Source organism: Schistocerca nitens, chromosome 7, assembly GCF_023898315.1.
Source record: "Schistocerca nitens isolate TAMUIC-IGC-003100 chromosome 7, iqSchNite1.1, whole genome shotgun sequence".
Lineage (NCBI taxonomy): Eukaryota > Metazoa > Arthropoda > Insecta > Orthoptera > Acrididae > Schistocerca > Schistocerca nitens.
Genome location: NC_064620.1, coordinates 274,589,666 through 274,607,127, shown reverse-complemented (window position 1 = coordinate 274,607,127; position 17,462 = coordinate 274,589,666). Strand labels below are relative to the sequence as shown.

Genomic DNA, 17,462 nt, shown 5'->3' with positions numbered 1-17,462 from the left:
CTCAGAGCATCTATTGTCTGTGGTTGGTTTCTATGTGATCTCTCAACCTTCTTCTTGGTCTGCCTGTTGACCTCCTCATTCTTAATTGCAATATCTCTTTCTCATCCTCTTAATCTATCTTTACCTCTCACTCTGTCCTAATAATCTTTATAGTGAAGCTGGCATGTTGTTGTTGTTGTGGTCCTCAGTCCTGAGACTGGTTTGATGCAGCTCTCCATGCTACTCTATCCTGTGCAAGCTTCTTCATCTCCCAGTACCTACTGCAACTTACATCCTTCTGAATCTGCTTAGTGTATTGATCTCTTGGTCTCCCTCTACGATTTTTACCCTCCACGCTGCCCTCCAATGCTAAATTTGTGATCCCTCGATGCCTCAAAACATGTCCTACCAACCGATCCCTTCTTCTAGTCAAGTTGTGCCACAAACTTCTCTTCTCCCCAATCCTATTCAATACCTCCTCATTAGTTACGTGATCTACCCACCTTATCTTCAGCATTCTTCTGTAGCACCACATTTCGAAAGCTTCTATTCTCTTCTTGTCCAAACTGGTTATCGTCCATGTTTCACTTCCATACATGGCTACACTCCATACACATACTTTCAGAAACGACTTCCTGACACTTAAATCTATACTCGAAGTTAACAAATTTCTCTTCTTCAGAAAAGATTTCCTTGCCATTGCCAGTCTACATTTTATATCCTCTCTACTTCGACCATCATCAGTTCTTTTACTCCCTAAATAAGAAAACTCCTTTACTACTTTAAGTGTCTCATTTCCTAATCTAATCCCCTCAGCATCACCGGATTTAATTTGACTACATTCCATTATCCTCGTTTTGCTTTTGTTGATGTTCATCTTATATCCTCCTTTCAAGACACTGTCCATTCCGTTCAACTGCTCTTCCAAGTCCTTTGCTGTCTCTGACAGAATTACAATGTCATCGGCGAACCTCAAAGTTTTTACTTCTTGTCCATGAATTTTAATACCTACTCCAAATTTTTCTTTTGTTTCCTTTACTGCTTGCTCAATATACAGATTGAATAACATCGCGGAGAGGCTACAACCCTGTCTCACTTCTTTCCCAACCACTGCTTCCCTTTCATGCCCCTCGACTCTTATAACTGCCATCTGGTTTCTGTACAAATTGTAAATAGCCTTTCGCTCCTTGTATTTTACCCCTGCCACCTTCAGAATTTGAATGAGAGTATTCCAGTCAACATTGTCAAAAGATTTCTCTAAGTCTACAAATGCCAGAAACGTAGGTTTGCCTTTTCTTAATCTTTCTTCTAAGATAAGTCGTAAGGTTAGTATTGCCTCACGTGTTCCAACATTTCTACGGAATCCAAACTGATCTTCCCCGAGGTCCGCTTCTACCAGTTTTTCCATTCGTCTGTAAAGAATTCGCGTTAGTATTTTGCAGCTGTGACTTATTAAACTGATAGTTCGGTAATTTTCACATCTGTCAACACCTGCTTTCTTTGGGATTGGAATTATTATATTCTTCTTGAAGTCTGTGGGTACTTCGCCTGTCTCATACATCTTGCTCACCAGATGGTAGAGTTTTGTCATGAATGCCTCTCCCAAGGCCATCAGTAGTTCTAATGGAATGTTGTCTACTCCCGGGGCCTTGTTTCGACTCAGGTCTTTCAGTGCCCTGTCAAACTCTTCACGCAGTATCTTATCTCCCATTTCATCTTCATCTACATCTTCTTCCATTTTCATAATATTGTCCTCAAGTACATCGCCATTGTATAAACCCTCTATATACTCCTACCTTTCTGCCTTCCCTTTTTTGGTTAGAACTGGGTTGCCATGTGAGCTCTTGATATTCATACAAGTGGTTCTCTTCTCTCCAGAGGTCTCTTTAATTTTCCTGTAGGCAGTATCTATCTTACCCCAAGTGAGACAAGCCTCTACATCCTTACATTTGTCCTCTAGCCATCCCTGCTTAGCCATTTTGCACTTCCTGTCGATCTCATTTTTGAGACGTTTGTATTCCTTTTTGCCTGCTTCATTTACTGCATTTTTATATTTTCTCCTTTCATCAATTAAATTCAATATTTCTTCTGTTACCCAAGGATTTCTATTAGCCCTCGTCTTTTTACCTACTTGATCCTCTGCTGCCTTCACTACTTCATCCCTCAGAGCTACCCATTCTTCTTCTACTGTATTTCTTTCCCCCATTCCTGTCAATTGTTCCCTTATGCTCTCCCTGAAACTCTCTACAACCTCTGGTTCTTTCAGTTTATCCAGGTCCCATCTCCTTAAATTCTCACCTTTTTGCAGTTTCTTCAGTTTCAATCTGCAGTTCATAACCAATAGATTGTGGTCAGAATCCACATCTGCCCCTGGAAATGTCTTACAATTTGAAACCTGGTTCCTAAATCTCTGTCTTACCATTATATAATCTATCTGATACCTTTTAGTATCTCCAGGATTCTTCCAGGTATACAACCTTCTTTTATGATTCTTGAACCAAGTGTTAGCTATGATTAGGTCATGCTCTGTGCAAAATTCTACAAGGCGGCTTCCTCTTTCATTTCTTCCCTCCAATCCATATTCACCTACTATGTTTCCTTCTCTCCCTTTTCCTACTGATGAATTCCAGTCACCCATGACTATTAAATTTTCGTCTCCCTTCACTACCTGAATAATTTCTTTTATCTCGTCATACATTTCATCAATTTCTTCATCATCTGCAGAGCTAGTTGGCATATAAACTTGAACTACTGTAGTAGGCATGGGCTTTGTGTCTATCTTGGCCACAATAATGCGTTCACTATGCTGTTTGTAGTAGCTAACCCGCACTCCTATTTTTTTATTCATTATTAAACCTACTCCTGCATTACCCCTATTTGATTTTGTATTTATAACCCTGTAATCACCTGACCAAAAGTCTTGTTCCTCCTGCCACCGAACTTCACTAATTCCCACTATATCTAACTTTAACCTATCCATTTCCCTTTTTAAATTTTCTAACCTACCTGCCCGATTAAGGGATCTGACATTCCACGCTCCGATCCGTAGAATGCCAGTTTTCTTTCTCCTGATAATGACGTCCTCCTGAGTAGTCCCCGCCCGGAGATCCGAATGGGGGACTATTTTACCTCCGGAATATTTTACCCAAGAGGACGCCATCATCATTTAATCATACAGTAAAGCTGCATGTCCTCGGGAAAAATTACGGCTGTAGTTTCCACTTGCTTTCAGCCGTTCGCAGTACCAGCACAGCAAGGCCGTTTTGGTTAATGTTACAAGGCCAGATCAGTCAATCATCCAGACTGTTGCCCCTGCAACTACTGAAAAGGCTGCTGCCGCTCTTCAGGAACCACATGTTTGTCTGGCCTCTCAACAGATACCCCTCCGTTGTGGTTGCACCTACGGTACGGCCATCTGTATCGCTGAGGCACGCAAGCCTCCCCACCAACGGCATGGTTCATGGGGGAAGGAAGCTGGCATAGAGCTTAGCAATGTCCTATCTCTGACATCCTCTTCTACCTGTAATCCTCTCCCCCTTCATCTTTGTCTACCTCATCCTCACTACAGGTGGGTTTTTGTACTCTGAATGACCTGCCCTTCATTTTTACATTCCGAAATCTATTCCTCCTCTCCTCCCTGAGAAAGGAATGAATGGTTCCAATATCAAGGATAATGTAATGTACTTTTATCTGTCTTCATCTGCACTACTAAATATTTTGCCTCCTGAATGTACGCACTGTCCAACAGATCTGGAAAACATCATGGTAACAACTCAGCATTGATTGGTAGACAGGCATAAAAAGAAGACTGAGCTTGTCTAAGCTTTTGGACACAACCATATTAATTTGGAGAAAATGCCATCTGCGCATCCAAATTTATATTTCTGTAATTCCCTAAATCAACTGAGGCAAATTCCAAGGTGGTTCCTCTGAAAAAGACATCACCAATTCCCTTCTCCAACCTCTTTCAGTCTGAGCTTCTGTTCCATCTCTGATTATGTCACTGACAAGATGTTAAACCCTACTATACCTTTTTATCACTCCTGACATTTGTCCTGCCCTATTGTGCTGATGTAAGTTCCTGCTTTTGCCTAAGTATGCTTTCATTTGGCAGGCAGAAATGTTTTACTCTCAGTCTTCATGGAATGGCTGCATTCTTGCAAACAAACTCAACATACAAGAGCCATGAACACATGTTTAAAATGTTCATTCTTGTCTTAACCAAATGAAAATTTTTTCACAGGATGGTGAGGTAAGAAAACTGCAAAAATGTCTGCTGTTAACAGAAATGAGATATTGCTTACCCGTATGAGTGTACATGTGCCTTGCAAGAGTTCCTTTGTCTGGACATCTTGCATTACACTCTGGGCATGTATATGTCTCTCCTTCCATGTGAATCACTCTTCTGTGCCTCTCCAGACTGGACTTCAACTTGAAGCTTTTAGAGCAATCAACACATTCAAAGTCACCCCCCTGCAAAATACAGTGTACTCAATATATTAAACATAAAATATAATTTATGTAGGCCATCATGAAGAGGGATGAGAAAGCAGAAACCACGTGACTTGATTCACGACAGAGCCTAACATTCACAAAAAGATAATATGTTAATATTAACAAAACAACCATATTGTTGTTGTTGTTGTTTTTAGTCCTAAGATTCAATTCATGCAGCTCTACATGCCAATCTATTCTGTGCAAGCCTCTTCATCTCTGCGTAACTATTGTCAGCTACACAAATTTGACCTGCTTATTTTAATCGAGGCTCAGTATCTCTGTAATTTCTGCCCTACAACTTCCCTCTATTATCAAACTGATCAGTCCTTCACACCACAAGATGTGTCTTATCAACCAATCCCTTCTTTTAGTCACGCTGTGTCTTAATTTCTTTTATTGCAGTTTGATTCAGCATGTCCTTATTAATAATCCGACTTATCCATCAGCAATCTCTGGTAAAACAATACTTCAAAACCTTCTATTCCATTCTTGTCTAAATCATATATCTTACAAGTTTCACTACCATATAAGGCTATACTCCGGACTTCAATAAAGGCAAACTAACATTTAAATTTATATTTAGTGTTAACAAATTTATCTTTTTCAGATATGATTTTCTTGCCATGGCTATTCTGTATATTATATTCTCACTACTTCAACCATCATCAGTTATTTTGCTACTCAAATAAGAAAACTCATCTACTACATTTAGTGTATCATTTTTTAATTTAATGTCCTCTGCATCACTAGATTTGACTCAACAACATCCCGTTACCCTTAATTTATTTTTTGTGGAAGTTCATCTTAAAAACCTCTTTTCAAGGCACTCTCCTTTCTGTTAAACTGCTCATCCAATCCCTTCGTCATCCCTGAAATAATTAGTGTCACTGGAAAATCTCAAAATTTTAATTTCTTCTCCATCAATTTTAGTCCTCTGTCTAACTTAACCTATGTCTTCGTCACAGCGTGCTTAATGTACAAACTGAATAACATTAGGGATAGGTTACAGCCCCACTTCACTCCCTTCTCAACTACTACTTCCCTTTAATGTCCTTAGACTCTTGCCACAGGAGTTTGGTTTCTGTAAAAGTTATAGATAACCTTTCACTCCCAATATTTTATCCATGTTATCTTCACAATTTTGAAGAATGTATTTCAGTCAAAATCCTTTCTCTAAATCTACCAATGTTTCTTTAATGTATCTTCTAGAGTATTCAAGGGGTCAGTGTTGTCTCAAGTCTGCCTATATTTCTCCAGTATCTGTACTGTTGTCTCAAGTCTGCCTATATTTCTCCAGTATCTGTACTGGTCTTCTCCACCGAGGTTAGCTTCTATCGCTTCTCTCATCCATTCTTCGCTAAATAATTAAATAATCTGTCAGTATTCTGTAACCATGATTTATTAATTGAGAGTTCAATATATATCTATCAGCACCAACTTTCTATGGAACTGGAATTGTTATATCGGTCTTGAAGACTGAAGGTACTTCATTTGTCTCATATATCTAGCATACCAGGTGACAGTTTCATTGTGGTATGTTTTCTCAAGGCTCTCAATAATTCTTAGGGACTGTCTACAGCTAATGATTCAACTTAGGTCTATTACGGCTCTGTCAAATACTTCTCTATTCCCTTTTGTCTGCTTCATTTCCCATATTCTCTTTTCATGAATTAAAATCAGTATCTTCTATGCTATCTGAGAATTTCTACCAGGCCTTCTGTTTTTGCATACTTGGACCTCTGCTGCCTTCACTATTTCATCACCCATTCTTCTATAGTATTTCTTTCCCGTTTCAGTCAACTGTTGCCTATTATTCCCTTTGAAACTCACAACAACTTTTGGTTCTTTTAGTTTATGCAGGTGTAGTACCTTGATTTCCTAAACTTCTGCAATTTCTTTAATCTGAAGTTCATAATGAATAAATTAAGACCAGAGCCCATAATTGGACCCAGAAATGTTTTTCAGTTTAAAATCTGGTTTCAAATTCTCTCTCTCACCATTATACTGTTATTATCTATTTGAAATCTTCCAGTACCTCCAGGTCTTTTCCTCATGTACAACCTTCTTTCAAGATTCCTAAACCAAGTGTTGGCAATTATTAAAACATTTCTGTAAACTTCTACTAGGTAGCTTCCCGTTTCATTCCTTTCCTGCAGTCCATGTTTTTCTGTTACTTTTTTCTTTCTCTTCATTTTCCTTTTATCAAATTCTATTTTTGAGTCCCCAACCGCAACTAAATCTTCACCTCCCTAACTGATCTGAATACTTTTTCATATCATCACACACTCTTTCAATCTCTTTATCATCTGTGAAAGAGAATAGGCATATAAAATTATACTATTGTGCTGGGTGTTCTATTTGTATCCATCTTTGCTACAATAATGTATTCACTATACTGTTCATCGTAGCTTATCAACATTCTTATTAGTTACTAGACCTAATCCCGCATTAACCCTCTTTGCTTTTTTGTTGATACCCTTGTAGGCACCTGACCAGAAGTTCTATTCTTCCCATCACCATCTGTCATTAATTTTTACTGCATCTAACTTCAACCCAGACATTATTCTTTTTAAATTCTCTAACCTGCCTACCTAATTAAACAGTCTAACATTCTATGCTTCAACCTGAACAGTACCTGCAAAAGTCAGCTGTAATGAGCATAATTTATTTCGAGTATTATACTGACACAACAGAAACACACAGTAAAGACAATAAAGTATAAGCCTTGATGTCACACAAACAGAAGATAACCAGCCAACATTATAGTCAATACATAGTTCAAGATCAAAGCAAAAGTTATCAACAGACAACAGTGAACATTCCATCAAGTGAGTGCACAAGGGAATGAGTCCTCTGCATGGCAGGTGCACGGTTATAGCCGATCAGAGGTAAAGGGGTCCTGATAGGTGATGTGACATGAGCTCCAGGGGCATGGCATCTTCCCACAGAGCACTTCTTGAGGAAACAGCTTCTAGATTGCAGTACCACCATTGGTGAGGGCTGGAGGCAGGGACTGGTCTCTGACAATTGTGACAGCTTCATGTGCTGTCTGAGTATGTTATTACAATACCAGTTTTCTTCTTCCTGATGACGAACATCCTCCTCAGTAACCCCCACCTGGTGATGCAAATGGGCGACTATTTTACCTCCCGAATATTTTATCTGTGAGGATGCCATCCTCATTAAGTCATACTGTAGAGCTGTAGATCCTCCTAGCTTTTCGCTGTTCACAGTACTGGAGGGTTCTGTTGACTAATATTATAAAACTAGCTCAGTCAGTCATCCACATTGTTGTTCTTGCAACAATTGAAAAAGCCATTACCAGTCTTCAGGAACATTTGTCTATGTTAATGATTTTTGTGGTTACATATACGTTCAGCTGAAAAAATGCAATTTACATCTTGCCATAAGTGTTTCACCTGAATTTATTTGACAAAACATGAATGGTAAGACATATATTTTATTTAGTGACTGTAGTTGGTAGCAACTGAGGGCTGAGGCAACAAAAACTTCAACAATACTATTTATTCCATAATCCAAAGCACAAGACCCTGGTTCATAAATATGAAAGGCTTAAAACAAGGCATATCAAGCACCTAGTCAGTAGTGATACTTGGAATGCTACCCTTATACCAACACAGATGGAGAGGACATATGACTCACATCTTGGTGAAATGACAAAGTTGTGAATGCTGTTACTATCAGATTGTGTGAAATGCCCCTTCAGTTGTGAGACGTGCATAGTTTTACTCACTCTTTAGGTGAAAATGATCAAGATTGGAAACACAAGTTATGAGAAGAGTACAGAGATTATCAACAAGCAAATAGAAGACGATGAAGCTAATTCATGACAACATAGTCTGTATTACAAAGAGACTAGTGGCCAGCCTGTATTGAATATTGTCTCATAATCAACTGCTACATAAATATCCTTCTATTTTCATAGCGGTTTTTTCCAAGCCTCATAGGACTTCTGGACAGTGCTGCATAAAATCATCATTTAGAGGTTTAGTTTTCACAAAATATATATAAAGTAGTTACATGAGCTGAAAACTGAGGACAAAATGAAATGGCAGGCAGTAGTACTGAATCTTTTCCACAAGTATTACAAAGAGGGTGGTCAGCTAGCAACAAAAAGGTGGTGTCACATGTCCTATTGGAAACCAAGCCAAAATAAATGAGCTGATGACTTACTTTTACTTTTGAGGCACACACCGTCTGAGTATCATTTTCTAACATTGAACATTTTTTGGCTATGAGAGCTGACTCTCAATGCCATCACTAATGTGAGAAATCAAGACTGAGATGATTCCATATTTCATATCCTTAATATTAATTTTTTTACATAAAATTTCAATAACAGTATAAAGTAAAAAGGTTTACATACCGAGTGTGCAGTGTCGAGGTCTTCACCACAACAATGACATTTACCTGGACCCAAAGCTGAAGTTTCGTCTATAAGCTCATTTACTGTATTCAAAACTGTGCCTGTGAACATAGTTTTGGACATCAGAAGGATATATTTTTAACATATTAGAAACAGTACACTTGATAATATGTAGTTACATGATGTATCACTTTTTATATTTGTTAAAATGCTGGCTAATGTGAAGTATACAATGAACCCATGCCAGCTCTAAAGTTAACACACAAGGGCTACTCCCCCCCCCCTCCCCCCAAGGTCCAATTGTCACAAAATTAAAACTACAGTGAAAACCCAATGAAGCTCTGCTTAGCTTTATTACATAATATCTCTAGTATGCCTGTCAATCGTATCACTTGCACTTGTCAGTCCTGCGCATTCAATGAGCACACAAACATGCCTTGAACAATAGTTCCACATAAAATGAGAAATGCGTGCCGGCAGTAAATTTCTTCATGCTGAGGGATGCAATGCAGCCAAAATTCATAGACAAATGAGTAATGTGTAAAGTGAAACTTTCATGAGTGACAGCAAAGTGTGGCAATGGTGCAGGAACTTTGAAGCAGGACGTACATCTATTCATGATCCAGACAATCAGGGAAGGAAGCGAGTATCGACTGATGATCTCATTCAGTGAGTGGATTGGGCAATTTGAGACAACTGTCGGTTCACAATTTCTATAGTGAGTGATTCGTTTCCTGAAATTTCAAAGATGACTCTCTATACCAGAGTGTTGCAAGACTCAGTACCACAAACTCTGTGCGAGATGGGTTCCCAAGATGCTGTCCAACAATCACAAACCAACGTGAATGGGCACTGCCTTAACATTTCTCTAAAACTATCCTTGTGAAGCATAATTTTTTTGAATAAAATTGTGGCAGGGAACGAAACATGGGTCCATTTCAAAAGTGAAGAAACACAAGAGCAGTCCAAACAGTAATGCATTCTCATTTCCAGAACAAACCAAAAATGTGCATATGAACTTTCTCAATCAGCAAAAAAGCAGTTTTGGTGGTGAAATTTATGGAAGACTGCACAGTTATCACTGCAGCTCTGTGCAGCATGACTCTTCAATGTCTACAAAAGGCAGTTCAGAACAAGCGAAGAGGAATGTTGTAATTAGGCATTGTCCTTCTACATGACAGTGCCCAGGCATAGACTGTAGCTGCAACAAAGATGTTTCTGCAGCATTTTTGATGTGAAGTGTTTGATTACCCACCACACAGCCAGATCTTGGCTCCCTCTGATTTTCATCTCTTTGCTCAGATGTAATGCTGGCTAGGAGGATGGCAGTTTTGCACAGTAAACGAGCTGCAGACCAGTGTAGACGACTGGCTGAAAACACAGGCATCTGCCATCTATGACAAGGGTATCAGAAAGTTGGTACCATGCTATGACTAGTGCCTAAGTTGGAGTGGCAACTATGTACAGAAATGCCAGAAATAGTAACTAAATGTTGCAAACTGAATGAACCTTGTGTGTGTGTGTGTGTGTATGTGTGAGTGGGGGGAGGGATGAAGATTTCGTATTTCTTAATAATTTTGCATCTACTTTTGATAGCAGATTCTTTAAAAACAAAAATAACTACATATCTATAAGTCATCAAAGAAATTTTGGATCATTACAGGAATCAAATAATTTAAAAACAAAAAATGGACATCTATAAAACAGTCAGAACAAGTAATTAATACGCATATATACACTGATAAGTTTTTGAATGGTGTATGTTTTCAGCACTAAGTAGTTCAAAATACACACACATAAGCACACAAATTCCTGCATAGCTATGTTATCTCAGCTGGCTACATTGTCTCTGCTACCTACATTGTTGCACCACTGCAGCTTGACTGTGGTGAGGGGCTGTATCGCATGGAATGGGCAAGGGGAGAAAGGAGACAGGCACATGGAGGAGGGAAAGATGTTTGATGGATGAGAGGGAAAGTCAGAAAGAGCACAGGATAAGAATGTGGCACATGTGACCTACTCACACCTTCCTCTCTGCAGTCTCCCTCTCTCTCTGATTTAGTCTCCTTCTTTATCTATTTTTGTCGTTCTCCCAGTTCACTCTTCCCATCACTGTCCCCCACAAGCAATTCCCCCCTGCCTGCTCCAGAGCAAAGAGTCAAACTCCACAACATATGGACACTACACAGACAACAGACCCACAGCGACAGGCTGAATTAGTTCTGAGAAAATAAGAACAATGAAAAGAGTAAAGCTAAACTAGTAGTTATATGTGCTCCTTAAAGGGCTAAATGAAATAATGATAATAAAATAATAATAATAATATAAAAATCAAGAGCTTTAATAATCACAACATTTTTTGTAATACTGAAAGTTCTTCAGAAGCGCGTACGTTAGACTTGCAGCTTATCACAACTATTGCTTAACTTTCCAATCAAAGATGTATTAATTATGCAAAACAAAATTTCAGAGAAACAAAAATGCAAGGGGAACAAATACAATGCTATAGTCCACAGATAACATAGCCCTCTTGGTCAAAAGTAAGCAATATGTAGAAGACGTGGAGATACTAAAAAAAATTAATGAGGAAAGAAACTCACATAAAACCATTAAGAGAAAGAGGGAGGGGTTAGTGAGACATCTGCTGTGGCAGCCAGGAATAACTAACTTGGGTCTATTTGTTCCCATCACTACTCAAAAGATTTCTGTGTAGCATTTACCTCTAACAGGGGTCTCCTGTTTCTGCATTCCAGTGGAGCACGAGAACCCAAGTGTAGCAAACTGCTCACCCATTGCCTTTGTGTTAACTGATTGGGCAAAACTTTTCACAGTGTAAGGATACAGTTAAAGGTTGAAAAACTGTTGTTCTCTAATATACCATGATGAATTATTCCTTATTAACAGATTCTCCCCCACTCCCTGCACCTCAACCCAAGACCTATTTGACTGCTCTTTCTCTGAGCAACTTCACAATATCATGCACTAAACTATCATAAAAACTGCCTTTCACACTATGTGGAAAGTTACTCTGAACTGATGCTTTATTGCATATGTGGGTAAGAACAATAGGTCATATAGACACAATTTTGTAATAGTTACATGTCTGACAGAACAGATACCACTCGTGATCTCTTGAATCCCTTGAATCTTGTGGACAACATTAATAGTAAGCCCACAGTTATCTATAATGAAATACTGTCTGAAGTAAGCTTCATAAATATTCAGCCAGCTCTGATTTCAAAGTGGTGCAAAGATTGGCAACTTACTTTAAATGTCCAGAAATGTAAAACTGTGCACTTCACAAAATGAAAAATGCAGCACCTCATGACTATAATCTCAATGAGTCACAGTTGAAATTGGTGAACTTGTATAAATACCAGGGTGTGACAATTTATAGGGATATGAAATGGAATGATCACGTAATCTCAGTCATAGGTAAAGCAGGTGGCAGATTGCACTCCAATAGCAGAATACTAGTGAAATTCAACCAGTCTACAAAGGAGAAAGAATATAAAACACTTGTACAACCAGTTCTTGAATATTGCTAGAGTATATCCCTTCCCCCATGAACCATGGACCTCGCCCTTGGTGGGGAGGCTTGCGTGCCTCAGCGATACAGATGGCCGTACCGTAGGTGCAACCACAACGGAGGGGTGTCTGTTGAGAGGCCAGACAAACATGTGGTTCCTGAAGAGAGGCAGCAGCCTTTTCCGTAGTTGCAAGGGCAACAGTCTGGATGATTGACTGATCTGGCCTTGTAACATTAACCAAAACGGCCTTGCTGTGCTGGTACTGCAAACGGCTGAAACCAAGGGGAAACTACAGCCGTAATTTTTCCCGAGGACATGCAGCTTTACTGTATGATTAAATGATGATGGCGTCCTCTTGGGTAAAATATTCCAGAGATAAAATAGTCCCCCATTCGGATCTCCGGGCGGGGACTACTCAAGAGGACGTCGTTATCAGGAGAAAGAAAACTGGCATTCTACGGATCGGAGCGTGGAATGTCAGATCCCTTAATCGGGCAGGTAGGTTAGAAAATTTAAAAAGGGAAATGGATAGGTTAAAGTTAGATATAGTGGGAATTAGTGAAGTTCGGTGGCAGGAGGAACAAGACTTTTGGTCAGGTGATTACAGGGTTATAAATACAAAATCAAATAGGGGTAATGCAGGAGTAGGTTTAATAATGAATAAAAAAATAGGAGTGCGGGTTAGCTACTACAAACAGCATAGTGAACGCATTATTGTGGCCAAGATAGACACAAAGCCCATGCCTGCTACAGTAGTACAAGTTTATATGCCAACTAGCTCTGCAGATGATGAAGAAATTGATGAAATGTATGACGAGATAAAAGAAATTATTCAGGTAGTGAAGGGAGACGAAAATTTAATAGTCATGGGTGACTGGAATTCATCAGTAGGAAAAGGGAGAGAAGGAAACATAGTAGGTGAATATGGATTGGGGGGGGGGGGGGGGGGGGGGGAAGAAATGAAAGAGGAAGCCGCCTTGTAGAATTTTGCACAGAGCATAACTTAATCATAGCTAACACTTGGTTCAAGAATCATAAAAGAAGGTTGTATACCTGGAAGAATCCTGGAGATACTAAAAGGTATCAGATAGATTATATAATGGTAAGACAGAGATTTAGGAACCAGGTTTCAAATTGTAAGACATTTCCAGGGGCAGATGTGGATTCTGACCACAATCTATTGGTTATGAACTGCAGATTGAAACTGAAGAAACTGCAAAAAGGTGGGAATTTAAGGAGATGGGACCTGGATAAACTGAAAGAACCAGAGGTTGTAGAGAGTTTCAGGGAGAGCATAAGGGAACAATTGACAGGAATGGGGGAAAGAAATACAGTAGAAGAAGAATGGGTAGCTCTTAGGGATGAAGTAGTGAAGGCAGCAGAGATCAAGTAGGTAAAAAGACGAGGGCTAATAGAAATCCTTAGGTAACAGAAGAAATATTGAATTTAATTGATGAAAGGAGAAAATATAAAAATGCAGTAAATGAAGCAGGAAAAAACGAATACAAATGTCTCAAAAATGAGATCGACAGGAAGTGCAAAATGGCTAAGCAGGAATGGCTAGAGGACACATGTAAGGATGTAGAGGCTTGTCTCACTTGGGGTAAGATAGATACTGCCTACAGGAAAATTAAAAGAGACCTTTGGAGAGAAGAGAACCACTTGAATTGAATTGAATTGAATTTTATTTGATCCTGTAAGATTACAATGTGTACAGTAAATGTACGTGTAATATAGGACATGTCAAAGTATTAAAATTCTTTATCACTTATTTTCCTACACCTTTAGCTTATATTTTTACATCACTGATAATGAGTAACAATATATACAAATTTAATGGCATAAGTATTCTGCAACACTGTAAAACTCTTTTTCAATGAGATAGTCTTTAAGTTTCTTTGCAAAGTCATTGTGAAGTACACTATCTTGCAGGGTTTTGGGCAGACTTCTTAGTAGTCTTATACCAGAGTACTGGGGTCCTTTTTCTAGCATTGCCAGTCGGTGGGGTATGCTCCGTACTTCATTCTTCTTTCTTGTATTGTGGGTGTGTACACTTGCATTTGTAATCCAGTCCTCACTACCTTTTGTGATGTACATTATTGTTTTGTATATATACAACGATGAAAAAGTTAAGATACCTAAATTCTTGAAACAGTTTCTGCATGTTTCAGAGGTCTTTCTTCTTCAAATGGTCCTAATTGCTTTTTTTTGTAATGTGAACACTCGTTTTGTCTCTTGTTTGTTTGAGTTTCCCCACACAGTCACTCCATACTGTAAGTATGGTTCGAAAAGTCCATGATACACTGTACACAGAAGGTTCTTGTCTGAATACTGTGATAGTTGCATCATTAAGAATATGACAGAGCTCAGTTTCTTACAGACATTATTAATATGTTTTTTCCATTTCAGTTCATTATCCACAAGAATACCTAAGAATCTAGCAGATTCTACTTCTTCCAGCCTTGTTCCATCAACTTCTAAATCCATATCTACAGCCTTTTCCTTGTTTTTAAACACTGCATACATAGTCTTTTTTAGATTTATAACCAGTTCATTTTCCAACAGCCATTGAGCTGTGACATTTGCAGATATGTATGCTCTTCTCTCAAGCTGTTCCATATTTTGGTCACTATTTAGTATTGTCATGTCGTCAGCATACAATATTTTCTTTTCTTCCTCCTCAACACCTATATCATTAACAAATACATTAAATAACAATGGCCCCATTACCGAACCCTGCGGCACTCCATATTTGATGGATTTGGTTTCTGATTGGTACGAGTTTCCTAATGATACATACTGCTTGTGGTTGCACAAGTATGATTTTATCCATTCACCTGGTTGCCCCCGAATGCCATAGTTGCTTAATTTTTGTATCAGCATTTCATGGTCAATGGTGTCAAAAGCCTTTGAAAGATCCAGAAACATTGCAGAGACAACCTTTTTCTCATCTAAGGACTGTAAAATGTATTCTGTTAGACTGACAATTGCTGATTCTGTAGATTTACCCTTTCTGAAACCATGTTGTGAGGTCATGAGAATGTTATGTTTGTCCAAATAGTTAACTAATCTGGTATACATAAGCATTTCTAGGATTTTTGAGAAACCTGATATCAGTGAAACTGGTCTGTAGTTGTTCCATAAAAACACGGGAGAACTGCCGGATATCAGTAACTTCCTGCCACGATATTTCGGCGCAGAGTCTTCTGGCCATCTTCAGGTGAATGCCACTGTAGTAGTACTGGCGAGTACGCGCTGAGCTCCGCTATTTAAAGCCTTCTGAGGTGACATTGCGCATGCGCCGCTCAGTGCGCGCGTTCATAACGGCTCCGTGCGCTGCGCCTCGCGCCCTCCACTGTGAAAGCCTGGCGTATCGGTGTCAGGTCGATTTCCATCTTTATGCAGATAACTACGTCGACTACGAAGTTTCTCTATAACAGGATTCCAAGCAGAGTTCAGCTGATAACCGCTATCTCGATTGATGAGAGTCTCGTCGTCAGACAATCTTATTTCCACAGCTTCATTGATAATCGAGCTCCAAAAGTTGGATGTATGGGCTAAAATTTTGCGGCAAATCATATATAGGGCAAACAACACGAACTGTGCAGGAACGCATTGTGGAACACCAACGGCATACTCGCCTTCTCCAACCCACCAAGTCCGCAATCGCCGAACATTGTATTTCCACAGACCATTCCATGAATTACAACGACACAAAAATTTTAGCCCATACATCCAACTTTTGGAGCTCGATTATCAATGACGCTGTGGAAATAAGATTGTCTGACAACGAGACTCTCATCAATCGAGATAGCGGTTATCAGCTGAACTCTGCTTGGAATCCTGTTATAGAGAAACTTCGTAGTCGACGTAGTTATCTGCATAAAGATGGAAATCGACCTGACACCGATACGCCAGGCTTTCACAGTGGAGGGCGCGAGGCGCAGCGCACGGAGCCGTTATGAACGCGCGCACTGAGCGGCGCATGCGCAATGTCACCTCAGAAGGCTTTAAATAGCGGAGCTCAGCGCGTACTCGCCAGTACTACTACAGTGGCATTCACCTGAAGATGGCCAGAAGACTCTGCGCCGAAATATCGTGGCAGGAAGTTACTGATATCCGGCAGTTCTCCCGTGTTTTTATGGAACAATCAGTACGCCGGGAAAGCTTTAAACATGGTCTGTAGTTGTTGGGATCATCCTTACACCCTTTCTTGTACACTGGCACTACCTTCGTTATCTTCAGTTTTTCTGGAAAAATTGCATCTCTGAAAGAACAGTTTGCTATGTTCAGCAGTGGTGTTATTATCTCCTCACATACCAGCTTTATTACATGATTTGATATTTCATCATCACCAGCTGATTTCTTGGACTTCAGTTTCTGTATAGTTTTCCGCAATTCATCTCCCGTGACTGGTCTTAAGAACATAGTACTGCATGATCTTTTTGGTACCTTAATACCCTTCTGTTTTTGACTATTTCTTTCCAATTTTAGGTTTTCTACTACACTGATATAGTTATTATTCAGTATGTTTGCTATTTCCATACCATCTGTGACCACTGTGTTGTCTACTTTAATTGACCTAATACCTTCTTCTTTGTTTGACCCATCTTTTTCCTTTCTTTCAGCATTGATTGCATTCCAAGCTGCCTTTGCCTTGTTTTTTGAGTTCGCTATAGTGGTGTCAATTGCTCTTGCTTTCGCTTCTCTTATTGTTTTTCTATACTTTTTTTTTAACACTTTATAGTTTTCAGCTTCGCCCATCCGTCTCACGTCCTGAAGCTTCCTTCGCTGTTCTAGTATTTCACTCGTAATCCACTGTGCTTGATCTTGATGCCTTTCTTGTCTCTTTACTTTGGGAAATGCTACATTAAAATGGTACTTAATTGTTGAAATAAATGCATCATATTTTTCATTTACACTCTGGGCCTGTAGGGTTTCATTCCAGGTTTCCTTACTTAACATTGTTCTAAAGATGTTGATATTTTGTTCACTGATGATCCTAATTTCTTTGGTTGTTTGTTTTGGTTCTGATACTGTGTCATTACTTCTGCAAAAGCTGATTAGTT

General features: G+C 39.2%; 1 protein-coding gene across 3 annotated transcripts in view; it reads right to left on the bottom strand.

Annotated features, from left to right (window-relative positions):
- Window positions 1-17,462, bottom strand: part of LOC126195408 (gastrula zinc finger protein XlCGF57.1-like) — a 201,697-nt gene that overhangs the window by 96,671 nt on the left and 87,564 nt on the right. For all 3 annotated transcript variants that reach the window (XM_049934004.1, XM_049934005.1, XM_049934003.1), the window contains 2 exons: window positions 8,864-8,964; window positions 4,284-4,452 (listed from right to left, as the gene is read on the bottom strand). In XM_049934004.1, coding sequence (XP_049789961.1) covers window positions 4,284-4,452; window positions 8,864-8,964 — 270 coding nt within the window. The remainder of the gene's footprint in view (window positions 1-4,283; window positions 4,453-8,863; window positions 8,965-17,462) is intronic.